The sequence below is a fragment of the Juglans microcarpa x Juglans regia genome, chromosome 6S (genome assembly GCF_004785595.1).
Source record: "Juglans microcarpa x Juglans regia isolate MS1-56 chromosome 6S, Jm3101_v1.0, whole genome shotgun sequence".
NCBI lineage: Eukaryota > Viridiplantae > Streptophyta > Magnoliopsida > Fagales > Juglandaceae > Juglans > Juglans microcarpa x Juglans regia.
Window position 1 is genome coordinate 9,205,904 of NC_054605.1, and position 23,331 is coordinate 9,229,234.

General features: G+C 33.6%; 3 protein-coding genes and 1 long non-coding RNA gene across 5 annotated transcripts; 1 reads left to right on the top strand and 3 right to left on the bottom strand.

The window, feature by feature from the left end:
• Positions 1-1,105: 1,105 nt before the first annotated feature.
• On the bottom strand, positions 1,106-6,044 carry LOC121237255 (hydroxyproline O-galactosyltransferase GALT6-like). 2 transcript variants are annotated; one of them, XM_041133919.1, is made up of 7 exons: positions 4,872-6,043; positions 3,229-3,461; positions 2,862-3,152; positions 2,591-2,719; positions 2,314-2,487; positions 1,746-1,853; positions 1,106-1,625 (listed from the first exon to the last, which is right to left on the bottom strand). In XM_041133919.1, the coding sequence occupies exons 1-7, from the start codon at positions 5,719-5,721 to the stop codon at positions 1,416-1,418; spliced, it is 1,995 nt and encodes a 664-aa protein (XP_040989853.1). In that variant the 5' UTR covers positions 5,722-6,043; the 3' UTR covers positions 1,106-1,415. The 2 variants fall into 2 exon arrangements, with proteins under 2 accessions (XP_040989853.1, XP_040989854.1); XM_041133920.1 differs by lacking the exons at positions 2,314-2,487; positions 2,591-2,719 and having other exon boundaries at positions 4,872-6,044.
• A 5,729-nt stretch (positions 6,045-11,773) lies between these two features.
• On the bottom strand, positions 11,774-12,196 carry LOC121236595. Its single transcript, XM_041133038.1, has one exon. The coding sequence runs from the start codon at positions 12,194-12,196 to the stop codon at positions 11,774-11,776; it is 423 nt and encodes a 140-aa protein (XP_040988972.1).
• Positions 12,197-12,295: 99 nt separating this feature from the next.
• On the bottom strand, positions 12,296-12,970 carry LOC121236596. Its single transcript, XM_041133039.1, has one exon. It carries the CDS (start codon positions 12,968-12,970, stop codon positions 12,296-12,298), a length of 675 nt encoding a protein of 224 aa, XP_040988973.1.
• Positions 12,971-13,662: 692 nt separating this feature from the next.
• LOC121237953 lies at positions 13,663-21,855 on the top strand. Its single transcript, XR_005935019.1, has 4 exons — positions 13,663-13,674; positions 16,730-16,735; positions 17,145-17,152; positions 21,300-21,855. It is a non-coding gene; the product is annotated as an uncharacterized LOC121237953 (long non-coding RNA).
• The last annotated feature ends 1,476 nt before the right edge of the window (positions 21,856-23,331 follow it).

Here is a 23,331-nt window from a genome sequence, read left to right on the forward strand (position 1 = left end):
AAGTGTTAGTTAAATGGGTAGGGGCTACCATTTAAGATAGTTCATGGAAGTTGCTCAGGGACCTTCGAGCTTCATATCCACATTTGGTGGGCACAGTTATGTGATGTGTCATGGGTGCCTTGTGGGCAGGCCTTGAAGGGGTAGGGATTCTCACGGGTGCAGTGGGCAAGGCGTGAGGAGGTGGAATAGAAGAATGGAAGTGCAGAAGGTGAATAACAAAATTAACAGAATGAGAATAACAGAAATAACGAAATGAAGTCTTTAAGTGAACGACGCGTTTTGGTCTATTGTAAGGAATAAGTGAAACGGTGCATTTTGTCATTTGTTGTATTTCATGCTTTGCATTTAGCTCTTTGTAACTCGCGTTTTGAGTATTAAAACATTACACTGTTTTTCTTCTCCACAACTGCTTCTATAAAAGCATGAGTGATCATGTACTTGGGCATTGAAGATTTTAGTGAGATCATTTTTGGAGGTTGAGAATCTCTCGAAGATTCTCTAAAAGATTCACTAAGGAATCTTGATCATTCTTCTACGAGAGAGAGTGAGTTCTCTCTATGTGATTTGTTGATTTCCTCTATGTGATTCTGAGTGATTGCAGTGAGGTTCTAGGAAGTCCCTTACAACCAGTAAGTATGAAGAGGCCTTAATTCAGAACTGTACCCCTTGATTTATTCCACAAATAAAAAATAAAACAAGATGTGATTATGCCGCATTCTGACTTGGAAGAAAAGAAGTATGACACTGGTGAAAATAAATAGAATTCAAAATTCTACTCCAATTAGCTCTAAATTATAACTGGTATCGTTACACATCATACTCTCATCTCACTTTATTCTCACGCACTTTTATCACTGTTGATCATTTTTTATTTTTAAGAAAAATCAAAAGTTGATGAACAATGACACCTAATTATAGTAGGATGAAAGAGTGATACATAAAATTTTCCAATAATAGCAGATAGAAAGGAAGATAGGCAGGACTATAAATGTATGGGTTTTATCAGACGGCAGACCTCGAGAAAGAAAATGGAGTAGGAAAAAATAAAAAGCAAACCTAAAATAAATCCAAACAATATTAAGTACACAAGAATAGAAGTACGTACTGAATCTAAATGATAATCATTTCCATTAGCTGTGGTTCTATTGTAAATTACAGAACTTGGATCCTTTTGAATTTGTTCCCTCCACATCTAATCTCATCACCTTCAAACACCAGGCCCTCCAAGCAAGGAGGAAGACGAAAAAGAAAACCGGAACAAAGAACAAGAAAAAATGAAAGAATTTGAAGGGTATTTATACGGTACCTCCACAGGATATACAATAACATTATGCCAACTGCAAAACTTGTACTTGTTTCTTTCCTTTTTCTATACTGGATTCTGAAGATGATAGGTCACACACCACAGTCATTCATCATCTCATGTTGCAGCACTGAGGCCTTCCATGCAATTGCAATTTGGTCCACATGCACATTATCTGCCTTGGAGACTGGTAATGGGCCGTATAATAATCTTCCATGCAACCAAACTGGCAGAACTTCAAACTATGCACATACACAACCGGTTTTGAGCTGTTGAATTGCTCCACCCACATTCCCATGCTCACATCTTCCATTTTAAAAATCTACACCAAGTTGTAACTATATCAAGAATCAGCAAGCAAAAAAAAAAAAACACACACACACACACTCTTCATAATCGGCGTGATTTCAGTCACGTGTCATGGAGAGAGAGAGTCGAGTACCCTTAATTTATGTGTCTCAAATTCAGATACAATAAAGTGTGCAATGTCAGATGACAAAATATAGCCTGGTCCATTTGCATAGGGCGGATAATCTTCTTCTGGCCACTCCTGAAACCAACACCAAATGACAGAGATTGGGTAAGAGAGTCAATATTGAAAGTGCGTTAAAAAAATCTCAACAAAGTAATAACATATAATGTAGTGTACAATCGTAACACAAGTAATTCTCACAACTCCAAACTACAACTAGAACAATACTTGTGTGAAACATGATTGAAATCTCCTCCTCACAAACAAAACCCAGGAAAAAAATGGAAAACCCAAAAATTGAAGTCATGAACTTTCCGTCTCCAACCAGTTCTACAAGAAAAACAGGGCAAGTCACGGAACAATTGGATGCTATAACCCGTAGAAGAACCTGACTGTGCCAGAGATAGAGAGTGTTGCTGTATTGCATTGAAATGCAGAGAACTTAAATGAAATTAAAAAATAGCATCCAAATAAGAATGCATTAAGTGAACATACAAGTTAAATTATGCACACTACAGAACCAATGGTTTCTTCCTACCTCGTATGCTACTGCCCATTTGCCATAGCGCAAGGGCTTATGGTAGTAATTTATGTTTCCAATGTACAAGCTCCTACCCTCAGGCACTTTCTTTGCTTCATTAAAAACTGCATCGACTCTCACAAATGTGTCATCATCACACTTCATGATATACTTAGCAGAAACTGCGCGAACCTGTGAACAGAAAACGACACTAAGTGTAATGATCTTTGGAGAATAACCTACAAGTTAATATTAAATTCTTCAATCTCTATTTTTTATTTTTCCCATAACTCACCCCATATTCACAGATGGCAACAGTTTTCAACACAACAAGATCATAATTATCCATGTACGGGACAATAACAATATCTCCAAAGAACTCTGCTTCTTTCTTCAGTTCGATATTCACTTCCTTTCTTGTGTGCTGTCAGAATATCAATTCAAAAGGTATTTAATAATCTCAAACTTGAATCTCGTACATCAAACCAAAACCATCAAAACTACAAGTGCCAAAATTGTCAAGAATTTTTTTTTTTTTTTTTTATAAGAGAATTGTCAAGAATTACCAATGCTACAAAGAAGCGAGCTGCCACAATTGAAGACTTGATAAGCTTATGCTGCATCCAAGACTTCCTTACAGCCATCCGCTCAGCAAAATGGTTGCCAGCAGAAAGAATACCAATGAAAAGCTCTGCATCCTCATCTAGAAGTGGTGGAGCCTTCCATCTGTTTGAAAACTCAAGATGTCGCTGTGGAGAAAAACTCGGATGTGAACTAGGTAAAGAGGCAGCGTATACAGAGTGGATATCAACATCCCCAATCACTGATAGCCCAGTGGCATCCTCCATACTAAATCCCTGTTTCAGTGAACAGACAATCTTAGAATAAATTCGCATTCATCCGGAGAAAAGCAAGTTGCAGGAAAATACTCACTGTACGATAAGGGAAAGAGGTGACATGCCTCCCATCAATATTAACATGATAACCCTCCAATCCAGCACTAAGAGTTAGAACAAATAGCTTGCCCTCTGCAAATGGGTATGGCCAGTCAACAGTAACTGTTTTTGTTCGGCCTATTAGCCGATTCAACCACCATGTTGCCTTAGACTCCTCTGTTCCGTGGTGATCATCTCGAATCCACTTCTCACACTTCACCTGACCATCAACTGCAGCCAGTCAAAGGAATTTGTTGCTACCAGTATGAAAACGGATGAGGCAAGAGAATATTTTCCCGAGTATAAAGTGCCATTATTTGGTTGTTTTAGGAAAAGATTTAGAATACAAAGGGGATAATGCAAATTTGCAGAGAGCAAATGGCCAATATGATTAAAAAAATAGTAATAAAAACATTATCAAAGAACAGAACCCCCACAAAATCCTCAGTATGGAATATTTTTCCCCCAATAATGCTTTAGAGTTGCTAACATGATAGAAATATATGGTCGAATCTTGCGACCACCATGCCAACCCAGAACAGTTTTCCAATACCAAGTAACCTATTATTTTTCCCCATCTTCCCTATAACCAATATAAGCATCATGTTACAGAGACGCATGTTTCTGCTTTAATTTAATTATCAACGTGTGAAAATACTTCTGCTGCATTCTCATGGGCAATATTCTGAAGGCCACCTGGGGATGCAGGATACAAACCCAGTTGCCCTTCCCCATCGGTCCACCTGGTGGCCACTCCCTAGCGTGGGCAAGGTTTGATTGCATGTCTATTGAGAGGTTCACAAAGTTTAATTGGGGAGAGTCCAGATTATAAATGAAGTGAGCTAAATTCATTTCCTGAAAATTTACTAAGAACAACTGATCAATTCTTCTTTTTTTGGGAAAAGAAAACAACAGAATCATGAGGAATTGTAATGTACGGGGTAGTTTTTAAAAAGGGCAATGCCACTCAGCCCCATCATTTTGCCCCTTCAAAGTTACTACTAGTGCAATTGCACTTTTTTTTCAAACATTTTTTAAACATCTTTAAACATTTAAAAAAAATAAAAATAAATATACAAATTCACTAGTAGTTACCTCCTTAACCATTAAAAATAATAATAAATAGAAAAGATAAAATAAGGAGCGGTCAAAATGAGGCGGCAAAATGATGGGGTCATTTAGCATCTCTCTTTTAAAAAATTCTCATGAATACTGATCTCCAACCATTAAACGCTAGAAAACTGAACAATTTACAAAAAACATTATGACAAAACAGCAAGACACAACACATTATGCTGAGACAAAAAAAAAAAATCTTTCTACAAATGCTTAGGTCCGTTCAATTTTCAAAATCGGGTTTCAAAGCCGCAACAAGAAACAATTTAGTTTCAAAACATAAAACAATCTTCCGACGAATATCTCAACCAATCACCTGTGGTTTCTTTACCATCCATAAATTCTTCACCAGTGGTAGGGATCCTTAACAAGCAACCACCACACTATTACAGTCTTTTGCGTCAAAATGACTTAATTCAATTGACCCAATAAATCAAGAAGATGCAGGAAATAAAACTCAAACAAAAGCAGTTCAATTTCAAATACTACGTGCAATCAACAACAAAATCTTTACCAATCACTCACCGGTTTCTTCATCAGCCCTGGACTTCCACCCCTCGCACCTTAACGCTGACCCCCACTGCATCCTATAGCAAGTATTGAGCTCAATCACGGGCTTCCCGCTCCAGTCCCCTTTCAACCTCGGGTTGAAATGCAAAATTCTAGATGGGTCCTCGCCCTCAGCAGTCTTCAAGCCCTGCAATTCCACCATGAATTGCGACACCATCACCGAGTCTCTGTCGTTCTTCACCATCGCTATCTTCGGTTCGTGTTCGACATGCGCCGGCCTTGGCTTCCCAACCAAAGTCACGTACGACCCCAATGTGAGGCCGCACGGTAGCACTGCGACTTGCTTCCAGGTCAAGAACTCCGACTCGGATAACGAAACTGAATGCGGGCACCGCTCCACCGACCGGTTCTCTGTCTTTTTGACGGTAACTTTTGTTTTTCCCGATTGCATATCTGCCCAGAACGATTTCCCCACTTCCCAGGCCGCCCCCGCCGACTTGTAAAGTGCCGAAGCCCCGTCCCCACGACCCGAAATGAAAGTTTTGGGGTCGAACGCCAAGCCGGATAACATTCTGTACTCGAGAGGTTGAGACTGACTAGGCTGAGGAGAGTTAAGGGAGATAAGTTTATTGGGGCGAGTCGGGGCATCTCGTTCTTCCAAGTCCTCCTCGGACTCGAGCCGAGAGAGCCGAGAGAGAGCCTCCTGAGACACAGCACCAAACCCAGTCCTGAACACAAAGGGGATTTCTAGGAAGACCATAAGAATATACAAAAGCCCCACTCCGATCACAATCTGCACCAATCTTTGCCTGCTCAGAGACACGACCATGTCGAACTTTTCCAGTTTTCCCCTCTTCATCCCCATTTTTTAACACAACTAAGCCCCGGAACCCAGAGGGGATCCCCAATACTCCACTGGGTTGAAGTCCGGATTTTTTAATACGAGAAAAAAATCACAGAACGATATACATATATATATATATATATATACACACATATATGAAAAACTACAAGGAAAGTAAAGAGAGGTAGGTTAGTAGCAATGGGCAGAAGCGCGCAGACTTGAGGGAAATAGAGAAGAAGTTCCAAGGGCTTCGAGAGAATTGGGATGGAGTCCTGAGACTTTTCAAATGGGAAAAGCAAGAGGATGCTGAAGAAATCAAGAAAAGAGACGTAGACGGAGAATACACTCGCATCAAGGTGGTACTTCTTATTTATATATTTTTGGCAATGAATGCGTAGTACATTTGGTAAATGAACAAGATTAAACGAGAATATGCTAATACTAATGTTAGGCATAAAATATAAGAATAAGAATAATGTTAGAATGTAATCTTATTTATTTCTTTTATTTTGATCGTTTACGTGTTTAATTTTTTTAAAATTTTTTTTATTTACTGATTAAAGAAATAATTATTAGTGTATTAATATTTTTTTATTTTTTAAAAATGTTTAAAGATATTAAAAATATGAGTTTTATTGAGGAAAATTTAGTTTTTCATATTTTTTATGGTATATTATACTTTTTATAAAGGGTTTATACGAGATTTGTACATTTGAGACTTCTATACAATTTTTTTAATTATTTCTCAAAACTAAAATATATTTTAATTTTAAAATTTTCTACTTTTTTTATTTAATTGTTTCAATTTTTAAAAACTTCAAAACAAAACAAAAAAATCAATACAACATTTTAAAATAAAAATTATATTCAAATAATTTTTAAATTATATAATTTTTTTATTCAACTTTTTTTATTATTATTTTCTAAAATTTAATTAAACATCTTAACTCTAACCATTTTATTACTTTTCACAAAATTCAAATATACTTCATATGTCCAAACCAGCACGTAACTTCTACTACTATGATAAGGTAGCTTAGTTTATCAATTTCTTACTTTTGTTTTTTTTTTATTTAAATCAAGTGATAATTCAAGAATAATAAAAAGTACATTTATAAAATAAAAACAATATTGTCTATAAAGTTACTCTAAAATTGATGTTATTTTTAATAAGTGGCACAATTATATTAATTAATTATAAAATAAATGATAAAATAGTTATAAAATAACTAAAGTTATATCATTATCTATATTTTTTCTAGAGTTATATCCGGTACGATTATAAAATTATGTAAATTTTGCGCACTTCTTTAAAAAAAAATAAAATAAAATCTGTTATTAAAAATATAATTTTTTATATAGATCACAAATTTATTTATTTTTTTAAAAGAACTACATCTTACACACTTTAAAACTATCAATGTTATTTATTTTTTCTCTATCGTTTGACCGAGCTGGCTAAAGTGACTACTGGCACTTAATTGACTGTCATTTTCCAATGGAAATTGGAAACTATTATATATACTGTGTTAATGAAGTTTTAAGACTCTTTCTTGAAAAATTTTGATATGTAATTTTTTTTATTTAGATTTTCAATATAAATAAGAAAATTTGAATATGTCTCTTTGAATACATTTTATTTTAAAATTTGTGAAAATGAATGTGAAGAATTGGGTTTTTTAAGATATTTCTACTTTAGTTGTCTGTAAAAGTTATGTTGGTTTTTATATATTTTAAGTTTTAACTTGGATTTAAGTAGATTATTGGATGAAAATGTTGAAGTAGTAAATTTTTATGTATAAGACCTATTTTATCAGTTTTCTTTTAAAATTCAAGTTTAAAATTTCATAATTTTTAACATATCAATAACTGACATATCAGCACATATTATTATGTAAGTAAAAATTGTAAATACGAATAGCAATTTCCTTAACTTTCTTTTCCTAAGATTTTGAAGATTGGTTGAAATAAACATGGCTATATTTTCGAAAAATAACAACTTTTTTACGATCTTATTTTAAATTTAGAGTATTTTTGTAAAATAGGGTTGTGAGAGTGTCCTTACTTTACAAAAACTAAAATAGGGTTGTGAGAGTGTCCTTACTTTACAAAAACTAGTGTCATAAAATTGTAAAAAAGTTGTAAACATGAATATGTATCTTTAATTACTTTATATTTTTTTTGTTCAACTCACATATTATTGAATTGATATAATATTATTTATCAATTTTCAAACTTATTATTTAAAAAAATAAAGGTTGACGGAAGATACAACATCAATATTGTTAACGTCATGTTTCGTATGCTTTTGAGCCAGGTTCTAACAAATTAGGTCTTTAGAATTGGACTTACGAAAATAGAGAAGAATGCAACTGGAAAGGGGTTCTTGGGACTGGGGAGTCTCCGATGCCAAAATTAGTATCATGTTTTGGAAGTTTGTAAATAATGAAAGAGTTTAGGGATCATAGAGAGTTTCTCGTATCTAGAGGTTGCTATTTATACCGAAAGTCTGGGGGGACAGATCTTGTCTGCCCTTATGGAGTCTATGTCCTTTGTACTGTTCATTTTGTCAAAGTTATTTAATGTGGCGTGGTTTCTTGATTTGTTTACCTTCAGTAGTCTGTCAATATCCCCATGTCAGAAGATCAAAAGTTCTCCGTCTTTCTTGTTCTGCCCTGTACAAGTCTCCATGAGGAGAGTGTGGCCAAGCGACGTCACGCTTGTTCGTCCCATCTGTCATCATTGTTTACTTTTCCTTGTAGGCGACTTGATTCATGGGTAGGTTTAAACCCTGGGGTCGAGTATCGGGTCAAAGCCCAGCGGGCTTGTGAAATGAGAAAAATCCCCTTATAAATATGGTATAATGATAATAAAATAAGAGTATATATAGAGCATAACTATTTACTTACATGGATCCTAATTTATAACCAACTTAAGATAAGAATAAAAATATGTCTATTTAACACGATGCCAAATTATTTACCACATGAAAAAGTGAAAATAAAGAGATGTGAATATGAATTATTTTTATAACCTACATTTTTGCTTATATGTGCTCTATGTAAAAAAAGATAAACTTTATATATATTCAAACAAGTGGTAGAGTTAAACACAATATAAAACTGTATCCAGTATTAATTTTTTTTTTTTTTAACTCTGCGATAAAAGAGATGTCTCTTTATTTCTTGATAATGTCCATTACAATCTTTGGCAACACTTGGAATCGTGTCTACTGATTTTACTTTTTTTGTCAATTGATCATACTCCTTTGTAGACAAGATGATTCTAAACTAATGTAATGTAATGAATTTAGAGGTTAGTCTTTTATGTATAAACTTTAATATCATAAAAATCAAGATTCATCGCTAGAAAAATCAAAATTGATAAAAAAAAAAAAAAAAAGCTTTATCTTTTATCTCGGATAAGATTTTTAAGAGTGTGTTTGGCAAGTGAGAGTACTTAAGGTACTCTCACTATTATTCTTTACTTTATTATTACTTTTTACCTACTTTTCTACTATTCAATACTTTTCACCTACTTTTTAATATTTTATTATTACTTTTTCATTACTTTTTTACTATTATTCACAAATATTCTCAACACTCCTCAGGTATTCTCACTATCCAAACCAAACCTAAGAGTTTGTGTCCAAATTTTAAAATTTAGAATGGAAAAAAAAATGTATATACAAAAATGAATACTACAACAAAAACAAATTTTAAGAATTTTGTGGGCATCTTTATTTACTTAATAAATATCCTAGAATCTATCATATATATATAGAGAGAGAGATAGAGAGAGAGACTATAATCACAAATAGATTATACAAAAGTAATTCTACAAACTGATGTGATATGATGTGGTTCGTCAGATTGTAAAGTTATTTTTATTGTAAAGTAGATCTAACAGACTACATGAAGCCACGTCAGTTTATAAAATCACATCAATTTGTAGAATTACTTTTATATAATCTCTTTGTGGTTGTAGCAATACTTATATATATATATGAGCTAAATCTTAAAATTTGGGGAAAATATTTTTAAAAAATAAATTATTTTATTTCATCATATATACCAAAGTCAACTCAAGCTTAATATGAGCATTGACATTGGTTTAATCAAATTTAATGAAAAGTAAATGTTTTCTATAAATCTAAAACCTTCCTAGTCATAACTCTACATTTGATATTTAATTTAAATATACTGTAGTTTAAAATTAAAAAATAATAATTTAAATAAATAAAATAATAGTTATAAAATATGAATAGATTTATGTGTATAACAAATCTAATACATTGATTTAAAAAACAAACCTTTCAAATTTTGATGAAAAGCAGCTCCTGAAAAGACAGATATCAGTGCTCTAAAAGGGCAGTGCAAGAATTTATTAACCTCCATCTAATGTAGATTGCAAATAATACAATATGCCAAAAGAGAAAATTTCCTATGTAGCTTAGCTAAATTGCCAGACGGCAAAGTAACCAGGCAAGTACCTACTTTGGTACTTACTCTAGCGAGTGGGAATCAAAAGGGCATTAATATTGTGAAATGTTACTCGAAAGCTCCGCCTCTCCGATCAAAATTCAAAACTATTCAATGGACTCGACTTATTAGTCGGTGTTTATGAGGACCTCAAACCATAACTATAACTTTTGTGCGTCTAATCTAATTATTAGATTTTACTATTAAAATAACTTATTTTTTTTTAAATGTAAATCGACTTTGTTTTAATTTAGAGATAAGTTGAGATGATTTTAGATGAATTGAATAAAATAGTATTCTTAATATTATTATTATTTTAGAATTTAAAAAGATTGAATTATTTATTATATTTTATGTAAAAATTTGAGAAAGTTGTAATGATAAGATAAAATAAGTTGAAATGAGTTTTGAATCCAATCAAAATTTATTCATTATTTTTTAAAAGAATGCGCGAGATTTGTATATTTTAAAAGTGTAAACATCATTTTTCAAAAATTTTAAATTGTTTTACTTGTTTTCAAAGGATATGATTGAAGTTTGCAATGCCTTCATCATGTACAAATTATTTTCTTTAGAGTAAGCAAAGTGTTTCGAAGAAGATAAAATCTGTCAAAAGTGCTTGGATATAAATTTTATTCTTGATTTAATAATAATTTTTTATTTTCTTATCTTATTTATCAATGTGGTCACCAAGCGATTAAAGGAATGATCACCAGAAGTTCAGAGGTATGGGATGGTTGAAGCTAAGTAAAATGCATCGTTTGGAACGAGACTTATCTCGTCTGAGGTTTACGCTGATGAGTGGCACAGCAACTACCGAAAAATTGTCTCGAAGGATGTTTTGAATCATTATTTTTTAATCTCGTACTGTACTGGTCGGTATAGTCGGTATTTACCGCATCCCACTAAGTCGGTATAGGTATCATATATATTTTGTACAGGCCTCAATACCGGCTGTATCGGCCTGTACCGACTTTTAATTTTTTATTTTATTTTTTCAAATTACAAGTTAATTTTTTGACAAATAATTCAGACTAGACTATTTATAATTTATATAAATATGTATTTATATATAATTTATTCATAGATAGACTATTATTTTGGAATATAATTTATATATATAATTTATTCATATATCGACTATCTCGAAACGGTACACGAAATGGTACCGGTACTGAAATATTTCGTTCCAGTACCTTGACCGGTACGACATTCGGTATGGTATTCAAAACATTGTTTCGAATAGTACATTTTATTTTTTTTCTTTTCTTTCATGTATTTTTTTAATCATCATAAATATTTAAAATAAAAAATAAAAAAATTCACAATAGTATTAAAAAATACTTCATTAATCATTAAGTAAAAAAATAAAAATTAAAAAAAATTAAAAAAAGTTTGGAGAGAAATATTCGGGACCCATTTTCGAAATTCCAAGTATTTCTCTTACGATGATGAGATAAATCTCATAGAGATACCTAATTCGCCGACCGGGCACTATCAACTTCAGTATTGTATCTTCGAGAAAGACTTTATTATGTGAGGCTCATTGATCTTTTTTTTTTTAAAATAACCTCAGAAACTTTTCATTGAAATTACGTGTTACAACTTGTATCATCAAGAAGGCATCCCACAATGAATTCCGGGACCTCTTCTATCCAAACTAGTTCTCTTCCTAACTCTAATGTTTTCTTTGCTAAAGTATGAGCTACTGTGTTCTTTTTCCTACTAGCAAATTGAATAAACCAATGAGTCCTATTTCTGAAGTGAAACTTAACATCATCAATGATGGAACTAAGGTCAAGAATATCTTCTTCCTCACTCAGTACAGCCTCAACTACTTCCTTTGCATCGCCCTCAAAGATAGCTTTTTGAATATTGAGATCTGAGCACAATTCAGCTGCTTTCCTCAAGGCCAAGCTTTCTGCAACAGTTGCATTTACCACATTATTTTTGATATCACACTCAGCCACCAAAGCCTCTCCTTCTTCATCTCTTATAATGATACAAATCCGCATTCTTTTTCTTTTTACATCCAAAGAGGCGTCCCAATTAACCTTAACAAATCCCCTTTCTGGTTTCTCCCAAGTCCCCAATAGCTGTTGTGCCTTATTCTGCTAGCTTTGATGAGCTAGAGCTTGTGCCTCCTGAAATTCTTGCAAGGCTGCTCTCATGGCAATGAATGAATTCCTGGGGCAATCCCATCTCTTTGCAAAGATCCATTCATTCCTCCTGAGCCAGAGCTTCCTTAGCATCACTGCCACCTCTTCTAGCTGGTTCTTGTTGAGTTTGCATCTGAGTTGCTCCCAAAGTTTAAGGAAATCCACCTCTGATCTTGTCCATTTCTTGACAAAGCTTGCATCATTACCCCATAAATCATTTGTTGCAGGACACTCCCACAGAACATGTATAAGAGTCTCTTCTTCTACATTGCATATAGGGCATCTCTTGTCAATTGTAATCTTCCTTTTGTACATGTATACTTTTGTTGGCAGCAAATTGTTTGCAACTTTCCATAAGAAAAGCTTTGTCACACCTGGTACCTCAAGGTCCCAAATGTTCTTCCATATGTCACCTACTTTCTTCTTTGATGAACTCTCCCCTTTGCTTCTTTCTTTTAATTCCAAGTGCAAGAAATATGCACTTCTGACCGTGAAGAGACCCTTCTTGGCTAGCCCCCAAAATATCTTGTTCTTAGCCTTGATCCCTAAAACCGTGAACCCCAAAAAAGTTACTGAATACAGACCTATTAGTCTGTGTAATGTAATGTATAAAATAGTTTCAAAAGCCATCTCCAACATATTCAAACTTGTTTTATCTGAAGTTATTTCCCCCTCTCAAAGTGCCTTCCTGCCTGGTAGACTTATTAATGATAATGTCATAGTAGCCTACGAGTTATTGCATTCCATGAAGAGTAGAACGAAAGGGAAAGTAGGAAGTATGGCCATGAAGTTAGACATGTCTAAGGCCTTTGATCGTGTGGAGTATTTTTTGGAGGCTATTTTGACTAAGCTTGGATTCTGTAAACAGTGGATAGATTTGATGATGAAATGTGTTAAATCTATTTCATACTCAGTTTTGATCAATGGGGTACCAGGCCATAAATTTTTGCCATCGAGAGGCTTGAGACAATGTGACCCTTTGTCACCTTATTTATTCATTGTCTGTGCTGAGGGACTGAGCAGTTTGCTTGATCATTATGAGAAGAGTAAACTCATAAGAGGGGTACAAGTGGCTAGAGGAGGAACTAGTATCAATCATCTGCTGTTTGCAGATGATTGTATCTTATTTGGAAGAGCTAACATTGGAGAATGGAGGAAAATCCAAGAAATCCTACTAGTTTATGGAAAGGCCTCGGGACAGTTCCTTAACAAAGGAAAAACTTCTGTTTTTTTCCAGCAGTAATACTCAGTTGACAGACAAGCAAGCTATCAAGAAAGCTGGAAATTCCTTTGTATGTGGCACATATGAAAAATATCTTAGACTTCCTGCTATGGTAAGGAGATCAAAGTTCAACACCTTCAGAAACTTAAAGGAGAAGATATGGCAAAAAGTCTCTAGTTGGAAAAACACCTTCTTGACTCAAGCTGGAAAAGAAGTTCTTATCAAGGCTGTTCTACAATCTATCCCAACTTTCACCATGGGGGTTTTTAAACTCCCAATTAAATTGTGCAAGGAAATCAACGTTATGTTCTCTAAGTTCTGGTGGGGAAGTCAGCAAGAGGGGAGAGGGATGGTTTGGAGGAAATGGGAAAACATGAGTATCTAGGAAGGTAGAGGGGGAATGGGGTTTAGGGACTTGGAGAGCTTTAATACTGCACTCCTTGCTAAACAAGGATGGAGGATACTCAAATATCCAATGTCCATGGCAGCAGTGTTACTCAAAGAAAAGTACTTTAGATTTGAAAATTTTTTGGAGGCTAAGCTGGGTACTCAACCCTCTCTGGTATGGAGGAGCATATGGTCAGCTAGGGACCTCTTGAGAGAAGGACTTAGTTGGAAAGTAGGAGATGAGAAGGAGATTAATATATGGGGATCTAAATGGTTGCCTAGACCCACTTCCTTTGCTGTACAGTCCCCAGTATCTCTACCGCAGAAGGATGCCAAAGTTGCAGAATTGATTGACAGTCAGAATGGAGAGTGGGATGAATCAATAATAAGAACCATATTCTCGGAGGAAGGCAAGGATCAATAGGGTTACCATTCAGAATATCAAGTGCGGCTCTACACACTTCATCTGAAACTACACCCCAATGGTTTTGATAGAAACATGGTCCAAACCCATTTGGACCAAGGGCTTTTAACGGGGCCATTTGTTTCACAGCTTCCTCCACTTCTACTGATGTGAACCTTCTTGACAGCCTTGCATTCATTTCTATAGTTACCTTCTCACTCATTCCCACCAGACATCTATCTCATCCTGGCTTGGGTTAGTGGTTTGAAATAACTTGCCAAAAAACCTTCTAAATGTTTCTTCCACCTTCTGAAAACCAATAAAATTCATGTTGTCTTCATCTTCCACTTCATTAATAAAATTCCTTTTCCTTCTCTCCTTGGCACAAGCATGGAAATACTTAGTATTTCTATCTCCATGCTTATACCAGTTCCTCTTTGCACGTTGCTTCCACCAAAGATCCTCCTTCTCTAGTGCTAGGTGTAGCTCTTTAGTGACCTTTCTGATTTCCTCCACATTACTCCCATTTTCCATAGCTTGTAAATTTTGTAAGATCTTGGTTTCCTCAACTTCCTGCCCTTGCCTTTGCTTCCTGTTTTTATTCCACCTCTGAAGAGCTTTCCTGCTATTATCCAGTAACCCAGTAACCTTTGGGAAACCTGTCCAGGCCTCTTTTAATATCATTTCACATTCCTCATCTAAGGCCCAACAAGCCTCATATTTGAAACCCCTTTTCCTCTGCCTTGCCTGCATCCTTGTAGAAGGATTTTGCACATTAATATGGACTAATAGTGGCTTATGATCATAAGTTCTAGCCACCATCACTTCCACCCAAGTCTCAGTGTAAGTGTTCATCCATTGAGGGTTCGCCACGACTCTATCTAGCCTTTCTTTCGTAAAGGTTGCATCTGTATGGGAGTTGCTCCAAGTGTACTTGTCGCCCCTCCATCCCAAATCAAACAGGTTTCCATCTCTCATTAATTCTCTAAACATTTCCATTTTTCAGGTCTAGCTTTTCCTCCCCACTTCTCATCATTAGTTATAATCTCATTGAAGTCTCCTACTATGCACCAGCCTTCATTGCCACTGGGTTTCATGGATTTAAGCAAACTCCATGCCTCTTTCCTCTTCGCAGTTTCAGGTGGGCCATAGAAACAAGTTAACAACCATCGAATCTCCCATTTCCCTCCAATCCATGCATTGATATGCCTTTGGGAATAGGTTACAATTTCCAATTGCACTTCATCATTCCACAATAGAGCCAATCCCCCCCCTTTTCCAACTGCATCCACTCCAAAACATCCATCACACCTTAGTCTTCTCCTTATTCTATCACATTTTTTATTATCAAGCTTAGTTCTCATGATGAAAACTATATTGGGTTTTGACTTCTCTGCCATAGAGCAGAGATCTTGAATTGTCCAAGGGTTCCCCAACCCATGGCAGTTCCAACTCAAGAGTTTCATGATAATTGGCGGGGCTGCATCACAGCCTCCGCCACTTCAGTAGGTTTAGCAACCACCCCATACCCTTTCCTTCTCTTGCCTAACTTGTCTCCACCCATTCCCTCCACCATAGTTCCAGCCCTTTTCTTTTGTGTTGTCTTTGTTGAATCTGCCCCTTCTGGTTTGTGTTTATCTTGAACCCTCCTTTTCCATACCCTCCTCTTATCTACCTCCCTATTTACCACTAGGGTGCCTTCTTCCTCTACTTCTTTCTCATGGTTTTCCTCCCCCACTATAGACTCGAATTGCATTTCAACTTCTTGCAAGTTTTTGTCTCCCTTATCAATGAGTTCTACTTGTTTAATCCATCTTGCCTCTAAGAAGCTGTCACCCACTAACTCTCCTCCCTCCTTTGATTTTTTACTTACCCCATTTTCACTCTCTAGGCTTTTTTCACTCTCTCTTGTCTCTTCCTCATTACTTTCCCTTTCCTTCCTGCCCTCTTCTACTGTTTCCGTCTCTCTTGTCTCTAAGTTTTCTTTTTCATTTCTCCATCTACTTCCTTCTTCATTACTCCTATAACTATTGTTAAGCAGCCTGTTTTTTTGAGATTGTGCTGCCCTCATCCATTGGCCATACTGGTTGCCTTCTCCTCTCGAGTTCCCCTCCCCTTTGCATCCAGAAATACCATGGTATATGCATCCACACGAGAAGCATATTCTTGGCATCTTCTCATAGCTAAAGGGAACCCAGACATTGTTTCCCTTAACTGTGAGTGTTCTTCCTCTTGCCAAGGGCTGAGTTATATCCATGTGGATTTGAACTCTCAAAAACTTCCCCCATCCACTTCCATCCTCCTGCACATCTACCTTCTCCACCCTTCCCACCGTATCCCCTATTTGCTTCCCTCTCCTTCCTGTCATGCATGACAGTGGTAAGTTGTGAAATCTCACCCAGAAGCTCTCTGAGTGAAACTCAATTTGTTTGAGAGGAGTGTTCCCTTCAAACTCTTTTAGGACCAACAACTGGTTGTCAAACAAGCATGGTCTTCCCGACCATACTCTTTGTTTGTCAGTAATATTATCAAACACAATAGCGAAAACATTTGGACTCACCTCAGTAAACACAGCCTCTTTACTGATTCTCTAAATTTTTCCTAATGTGGTTTCCAGTATTTCCTTGTTGATCAGCCTTGCCGAACAGAGTTTCGCCATTATAGACCTCTGTTCCTTCCTTCTCAGCTCCTCTGGTACATCATCATCATCAATCTCGATCTCCTTTCTTTCCTCATCAAGTAGTCTCAACTCCTTCCATTTTTCTTCCAAATCTTCCATTCCTATGTAACAGGCACTAGAGTCTCCCCTGAAATGGCGTCACCTGGTTGATTTTCACTCCTTCCGTCGTGGTTTGCGTCCTCCTCTGACACTTGACGACTATTGTCAGCCAGAGCAACCTTCCTCGCACTGCTGGGACCACCTTCAAATTCCTTTTCTGCCGTTATAACCGCCTCTCACGTTCCACTCACGAAGACTCACCACTCCACCTCTTTTTAGAGAGAAAAGAGAGGATACTGTCACCACGTTAAATTTTCCTTCAATCCTAAATTGTAAAGTTGAGGCTCATTGATCATTAGAATATACTATTAGGTATGCATTGTAAATGATTTATGTGATGAGATCATGACTTCTCTCTGATATTGTAGGTGATCGGAAAAAGCGTTACAAACACCGCTAAAAATTACATCAACATTAATTGTTTAAATAGTATTCATTTAAAATATATCAGGTAACTAGTGGTAACAACATTTAAGATAATATATATATATATATATATATATATATATATATATATATATATATATACTAGTAAAGGGCAAACACGTGCATTGCACGTGTGCCCAATTGTAAAAATATAAAAAATATTTAAAAAAATAATATTTATGAAATCTAAAAATATGTAATAATAAAAAAAAGGTTAATATATATAATTATAAAATGTAATAGTTTTGTTTATATTTTAAGATTCTCATTGATTATAAAAATAATCATATATATAATTTGTAGAATATTTATGATTATAACATAGGAATTTACACGAACATATTTATAATTATACAATGTTCTATTGTAGATAAAAAAGTAACTATTGAAACAAATGCGTTATCATCATAATTACAAATAAAAAGCAAGAGTTATCTCATAATTACATATGAATTTCTTATAGCTATACATTATAATAACTGGAAGTCTAGAAGAAAATTTTTGAAATGGCTATTCTGCTATCCTAGGTATGTCATTGACAGATAATACGTTAAGTTTGTTTTGGCGCAGTTTCTCAAATTCATTCATAGATACACCCAAAACAATCATCCACTTTTTATCTTGAATCTTATTTGTAATGTTCTCTATGTAGGAATGATTTTATACAAATAATCATCCACATTGGCTACTGTTAACTAATTTAATTATATTCAAATAATTTTATACAGATTATATTAAATGAATCAAATGACATAGTATATTTTAAAATAGAACAAATATATTAGAAGATATTAATATGATCACAAAAACAAATATTCATACAACAAAAATACAATGTGAACAGTTTATTTTGACTACAGGTACATTTATATAAATTTTAAAAAAAAAATTGAATAAAATTTGATTAAATGATGTAGAAGTGAACATACCAGAAAGTACAATGGAAATAGAAGAAATTGACAACAACCACAACCACAACAAGGAACAGTAAAGTAAGAACCAAAGCAACAAACCTGTAAAAAAAATACATTAAAAAAATATTAGATCTATATTAATAAAATATATATTTTTACGTAATGAAAGTTTGTAATTATATTAATAAAACTATTATTGTTAAACCCACAGTCATTCAAAACGCCAGCGTTGCAGACCATCATAAAAGACGCAAACTATTACACCCAATGGAGAAACGGCGCCGTTTCCATCAAGAGAGAAACCTAATTTTACACCCACCACTATAAATACATCATTATCCGCATGCGCCTCCATTTCGTCCACTCGACATTGAGCTTCCCGTCTCGCCCTCTCTTTTTCCTTCTTTTTCTGAGCTTTCTTCTTCTCCTTCCCTCGTCTCTTCCATTTGCGTCCCATCTTTCTCTCACAAATCCTTTCTTGTTCTTGCCGCTCACTGCCTCTTCTCTCAACAGAGAAATAAAAAACAACAGCTCTATCTTTATTTGTGTTTTACGATATTTTACAAGTTTTTTTTTCAAATGCTACGAATCTGAAGCTCCATGTTTCAGATCTAAGTTTTTTTTTTATTTTTTTTCGTTCCTTCGGCTGATATCTGTTGGTTTGTTCTTATTGATCTGTATTTTACTTTTTTCTCTGCTCACTTGTTTATTTCGCATAAATAATTTTTTGTGAACTCATATATGAGATTTTTTTTCTCAAATTTTGTTTTTTCTTTCTATTTTTTTTTTGTTTTTAATTTTGGTTGCAGGTTTATTTCTCCTCAAATGCATATAGATTCTAGATCTTTTCTTTGGATCTTCTCTTGAGATTGTTTTTTTCCCTAGCAGGTATTTCTCTTCTCAATAGATATAAGAATTTATTGATTTCATTTCATTTTTTTTTTTGCAATTTTGTTTTTTTTTTTTGGTTGCAGTGGCGATTTGTTTCGTTGAAGGAACTTTTTATTTCGTATTCCTACAGATCTGTAGATCTGTTCTGCTGCTTTGGAAATGTTAATATTTCCTTATTTTGTTTCCATATATATTTTTTTGTATCGGTTTCTTTATTTCTTAGCATTTTCTATTCTGAACTCACACAGATCTGAGATTTTTTCTCAGATCTGAATTTTTGTTTCCTTTCTTTTTTTTTTTTCGTTTTCTATCTTATTTTTTTTACTATTATCATTTTTTTATAAAAAATCTGAAAGTTTATTTCTCAGATCTTGAGGAAATGTTTTGCTATTTGTGCAATAATTATTTTCTTTTTCTTGTTTGGAAATGTCTTTTCTTCTACCCTTTTTCTTAGTCGGTATGGATAATATTTGTTTGGATGTGATCTTAACACATTTATAATTTGTAGGTTTTGAAAAGTTTATTTCTTTTCGATCCATATTGTTCCTCTTTTTTGTTACTATGAGTTTCATTCTGAGTTTAACAAATATGTAAATACACATATAACACATCTTTTGATTTTTTTGTTTTTTTTTTTATTTGTCGAGTTGAAACTCTTTATTGGATTTGTTCCTTGTACAACCTTTAGGGATCACCATATGTAGTTTTATTCTTCTAGTTTCTAGGCTATAATTTTTTAACTTGCACGCATAGCAACTGTCTGATAAACGTTTCATGGTTTGTATTTTAGCATATATGTTTAGATGATAAGCTTATTTTACGGTTCGTATTTTATGTAGTTTGCAGCTTGTAACTTTTTAATTTAGAAGTTTGTGGTTTGGATTTTAACACATGTTTAGATGAGAACTTTATTTTAAAAGTTTTAAGTTTTATTGCACTAAATATTTGCTTTTATTTTTCACATGGCCTCTTTTGTTTATATCCTGAACTCACCAGATGTAGACATTTATTGTACATCTCGTAAACTCTGACCAAGATATATTATTCTACAAAGTTTGATCTTTTTCAAATATATTTTTTTAGAATCTATAATCTTGTTCTTATTTTTAGAATCTGGACTTATGTTGACATTAAAATCCAGATCCGAGAAGTCTAAACTCAGATTCCCTCCAATAATTTTCTGTTTTTATCTTTATAATTCTCAACAGATTTGTACCTGTAACTCTAAATCTGATTTCTAATGCAAATTTGTTGGGTAACACATTCTTTTTTTTTTTAGTTTGTTTATCTTCTTATCTGATTTTTTTTTCCTTATTGGTGGAGCAGTTCTCCTTCTCCAATTTGTCTCTTCTAGAGGAGGTAAGAAATGTTTGCAGATAACATGTTTGTGATTGTGTTTATTTTTTTTCTATATGTGATTATTAAGCCTGAAAGTGTGGAGTTGTAAAATATCAAGCGTATTTGTGTAATTTGTGTAAGTCAGAATATTATTTTACAGCTTTTAACGATGTGCATATATAGTTTTAATTTTTCATTTTATAGTTTCTAATTTTTTAATTTGCATATGTAACAACCATTTGATATGTAGTTTGTAGTTTGCATTTTAGCACATTTGTTTATATCAAAATTTTATCTTGCACCTTTTATTTAGCTGATAAGAAAAGCCAAACAATTACATACAGTATTTTGTGAAAGTAAAAACCATATATCATATCTGTTCAGATGGTAATTTTGTTCTCAATTTAGTCTTCAGTTTGTGAACTTGTGTGTACCAACTATGTGATAAATGGTCTATAGTCTGGAATTTTTTTTTTTAATTTACGTCAATAAACATGCCATAAGAGCAGATATGGTATATGGCATAATTGAAAGAAAAACAAGCAGACCCATATAATTATACTTAAAAATAGAGGGAAAATTAACTGGAGAAGAAAAAGAATTACATGCCTAGTTATTTTTGAAACTTCAAAGCGAGAAACTAATCTATCAACACTGAGCCACTGAAAGTTTGTACGATGTGAGTGAGAGGATTTTGATTTTAAAAGTGCTGAACGTAAGAGGAAATGGAGTAGAAAGTAAGAATGAGTTTTGCTTTTATATGAATCGAGAAGGGGTGAAACCGGCAGAACAAAAGGATAAGAACAAAAGTAAAAATTATACAATTTTTACTATTTTGATAATACCATACTACAAACGGTCGAAGCGGTGGTAGACGTGGAGAGGACGTGAAGGACTATCCAATTTCTACAAATCCGAGATTAACAAATGCCAAACGATCCAAGCGGTCACTGCTTCGTCAGGGATGCAAAAAAAGCATATCCAAAATTAAAAGAAAGTATATCCAGTAAATAAAGAAAATAGATTAAAAAATTAATTAGAGAAAAATAGTAGAACTTACGAGAAGTCTGTAAAAAGTGAAAAAGAAAATAAGATTAAAATATATTGTAAAACCGACACCACTCTACAGGGTTATTTCTGTAAAGAAAAGGTGATTTTACACAAAAGCTTATTCGGTGCAGACGGTTGTCAAAGGGGAGCCGAACTAAACAGTAATTTAATAAGAACAGCAGCACCAAAATTGGCAAATAGGCTCACTAATTCAAGGGCCCAACTGTAAAATATAAAAGTCAAAGAAGTCAAATGCCAAAGCAAGATAAAAATTAAAATACATCACTGCAGAATCCAAGGACGGATGTGGAAAATAGATAGAAAGCGAAGGACAAAAAAGGAAGAAATAAAACTAACATAGGACGGCAGACATCACTGAAATGAACTGAAATTCATGGACAAAATTGGGAAAAACAATCGACGAAAAGCAGAGATGTAGGGGCGAAATGAACTGAAATGCAGGGGCAAGTTCGAGAGAAATGATGGACGACAGCTGCTTATTGACGCTTATTACATATAAGATATATATATATATATATATATATATATATATATATATATATATTTCTCAAATATTGATTGGGCCTTGACCAAACAAAACTATCTTTAGCTTAAATATAATTAATTTCTTTTTCGGGTTTTTTATTGGAAATAATATTTGTAAATGAGTTTTATAATATTTATTATTATTTTATTATTTGTATTAATTTCTCTAATGATATAAATATTAAATACTCAAATAATGACTCTTCAACAATTCCACGCTTGGAAGTTTGGAACATTTTTTTTAAATTCAAAAACATTATAATAATATAATACACCCCTAATTACAACCCTGGATTATATTATTATTTATTTATCTTTTTTCAACAAGTACCGTTCCATTTGACCACTAGGCCAAATTGGTCTTTTTATTTTTGTTTAATTTTTTTATTCATATTTTTTATTATTTTAAAATATTTTTAAAAAAATATAAAAAAATATCAATATATTAATAATCACTTTCTTAATTATTAATTAAAAAAAATAAAAAAAAAATAAAATACATGAAATATCAAAATGAAAGAATAAATTAAATAGACAAATTAAGTAGACAAAGTATCGTTTTTCTTTTTCAATATATTTTTTGGTAAACATCATTGCAGGCTTTGCATGTCGACTCAAGTCTCATCCAGTATAATATATTAAGAATAATGCTACACTTATCATTTTTTTTTTTATAATTATTTAGAAGAGTTGTAAAAAAATTCTATATATTAGTGGCAAGCTTCTTCCACAATTTTATGCCATTATTAATTTCTTTGACCCCTTTTTTTCCTTCATTTCATTAATTTCTTGTTCATCTTTTGAATAATATTTTTATAAAATAATTTATAATTCGAGAAAGCCACGCTGCATTAAAGACGACGACATGATACCTAGAATAGAAGACGGATGCCCCTAACAGAAGAGACGGGAGGCCACCTCAACAGGAAATATTCAAGCTGAATTCTAAGTTAGAATTTATCCTCGCGTACTCTTATATACAGAAAATTCTCTTTAAGGATAACAAATCGACTTAGACATCGCAGGTGTTTCACC

Bases quoted from the DNA above. Each gene is read 5' to 3' on its own strand.
- LOC121237255 (XM_041133919.1), bottom strand. From the start codon at position 5,721: ATGGGGATGAAGAGGGGAAAACTGGAAAAGTTCGACATGGTCGTGTCT. The intron at 3,153-3,228 runs GTGAGTATTTTC...TCACTGAAACAG, and splicing joins CCTCTTTCCCTTATCGTACA to GGATTTAGTATGGAGGATGC. The intron at 1,626-1,745 runs GTACTCGACTCT...AACTTGGTGTAG, and splicing joins TTGAGACACATAAATTAAGG to ATTTTTAAAATGGAAGATGT.
- LOC121236595 (XM_041133038.1), bottom strand. From the start codon at position 12,196: ATGCGGATTTGTATCATTATAAGAGATGAAGAAGGAGAGGCTTTGGTG.
- LOC121236596 (XM_041133039.1), bottom strand. From the start codon at position 12,970: ATGGCTTTTGAAACTATTTTATACATTACATTACACAGACTAATAGGT.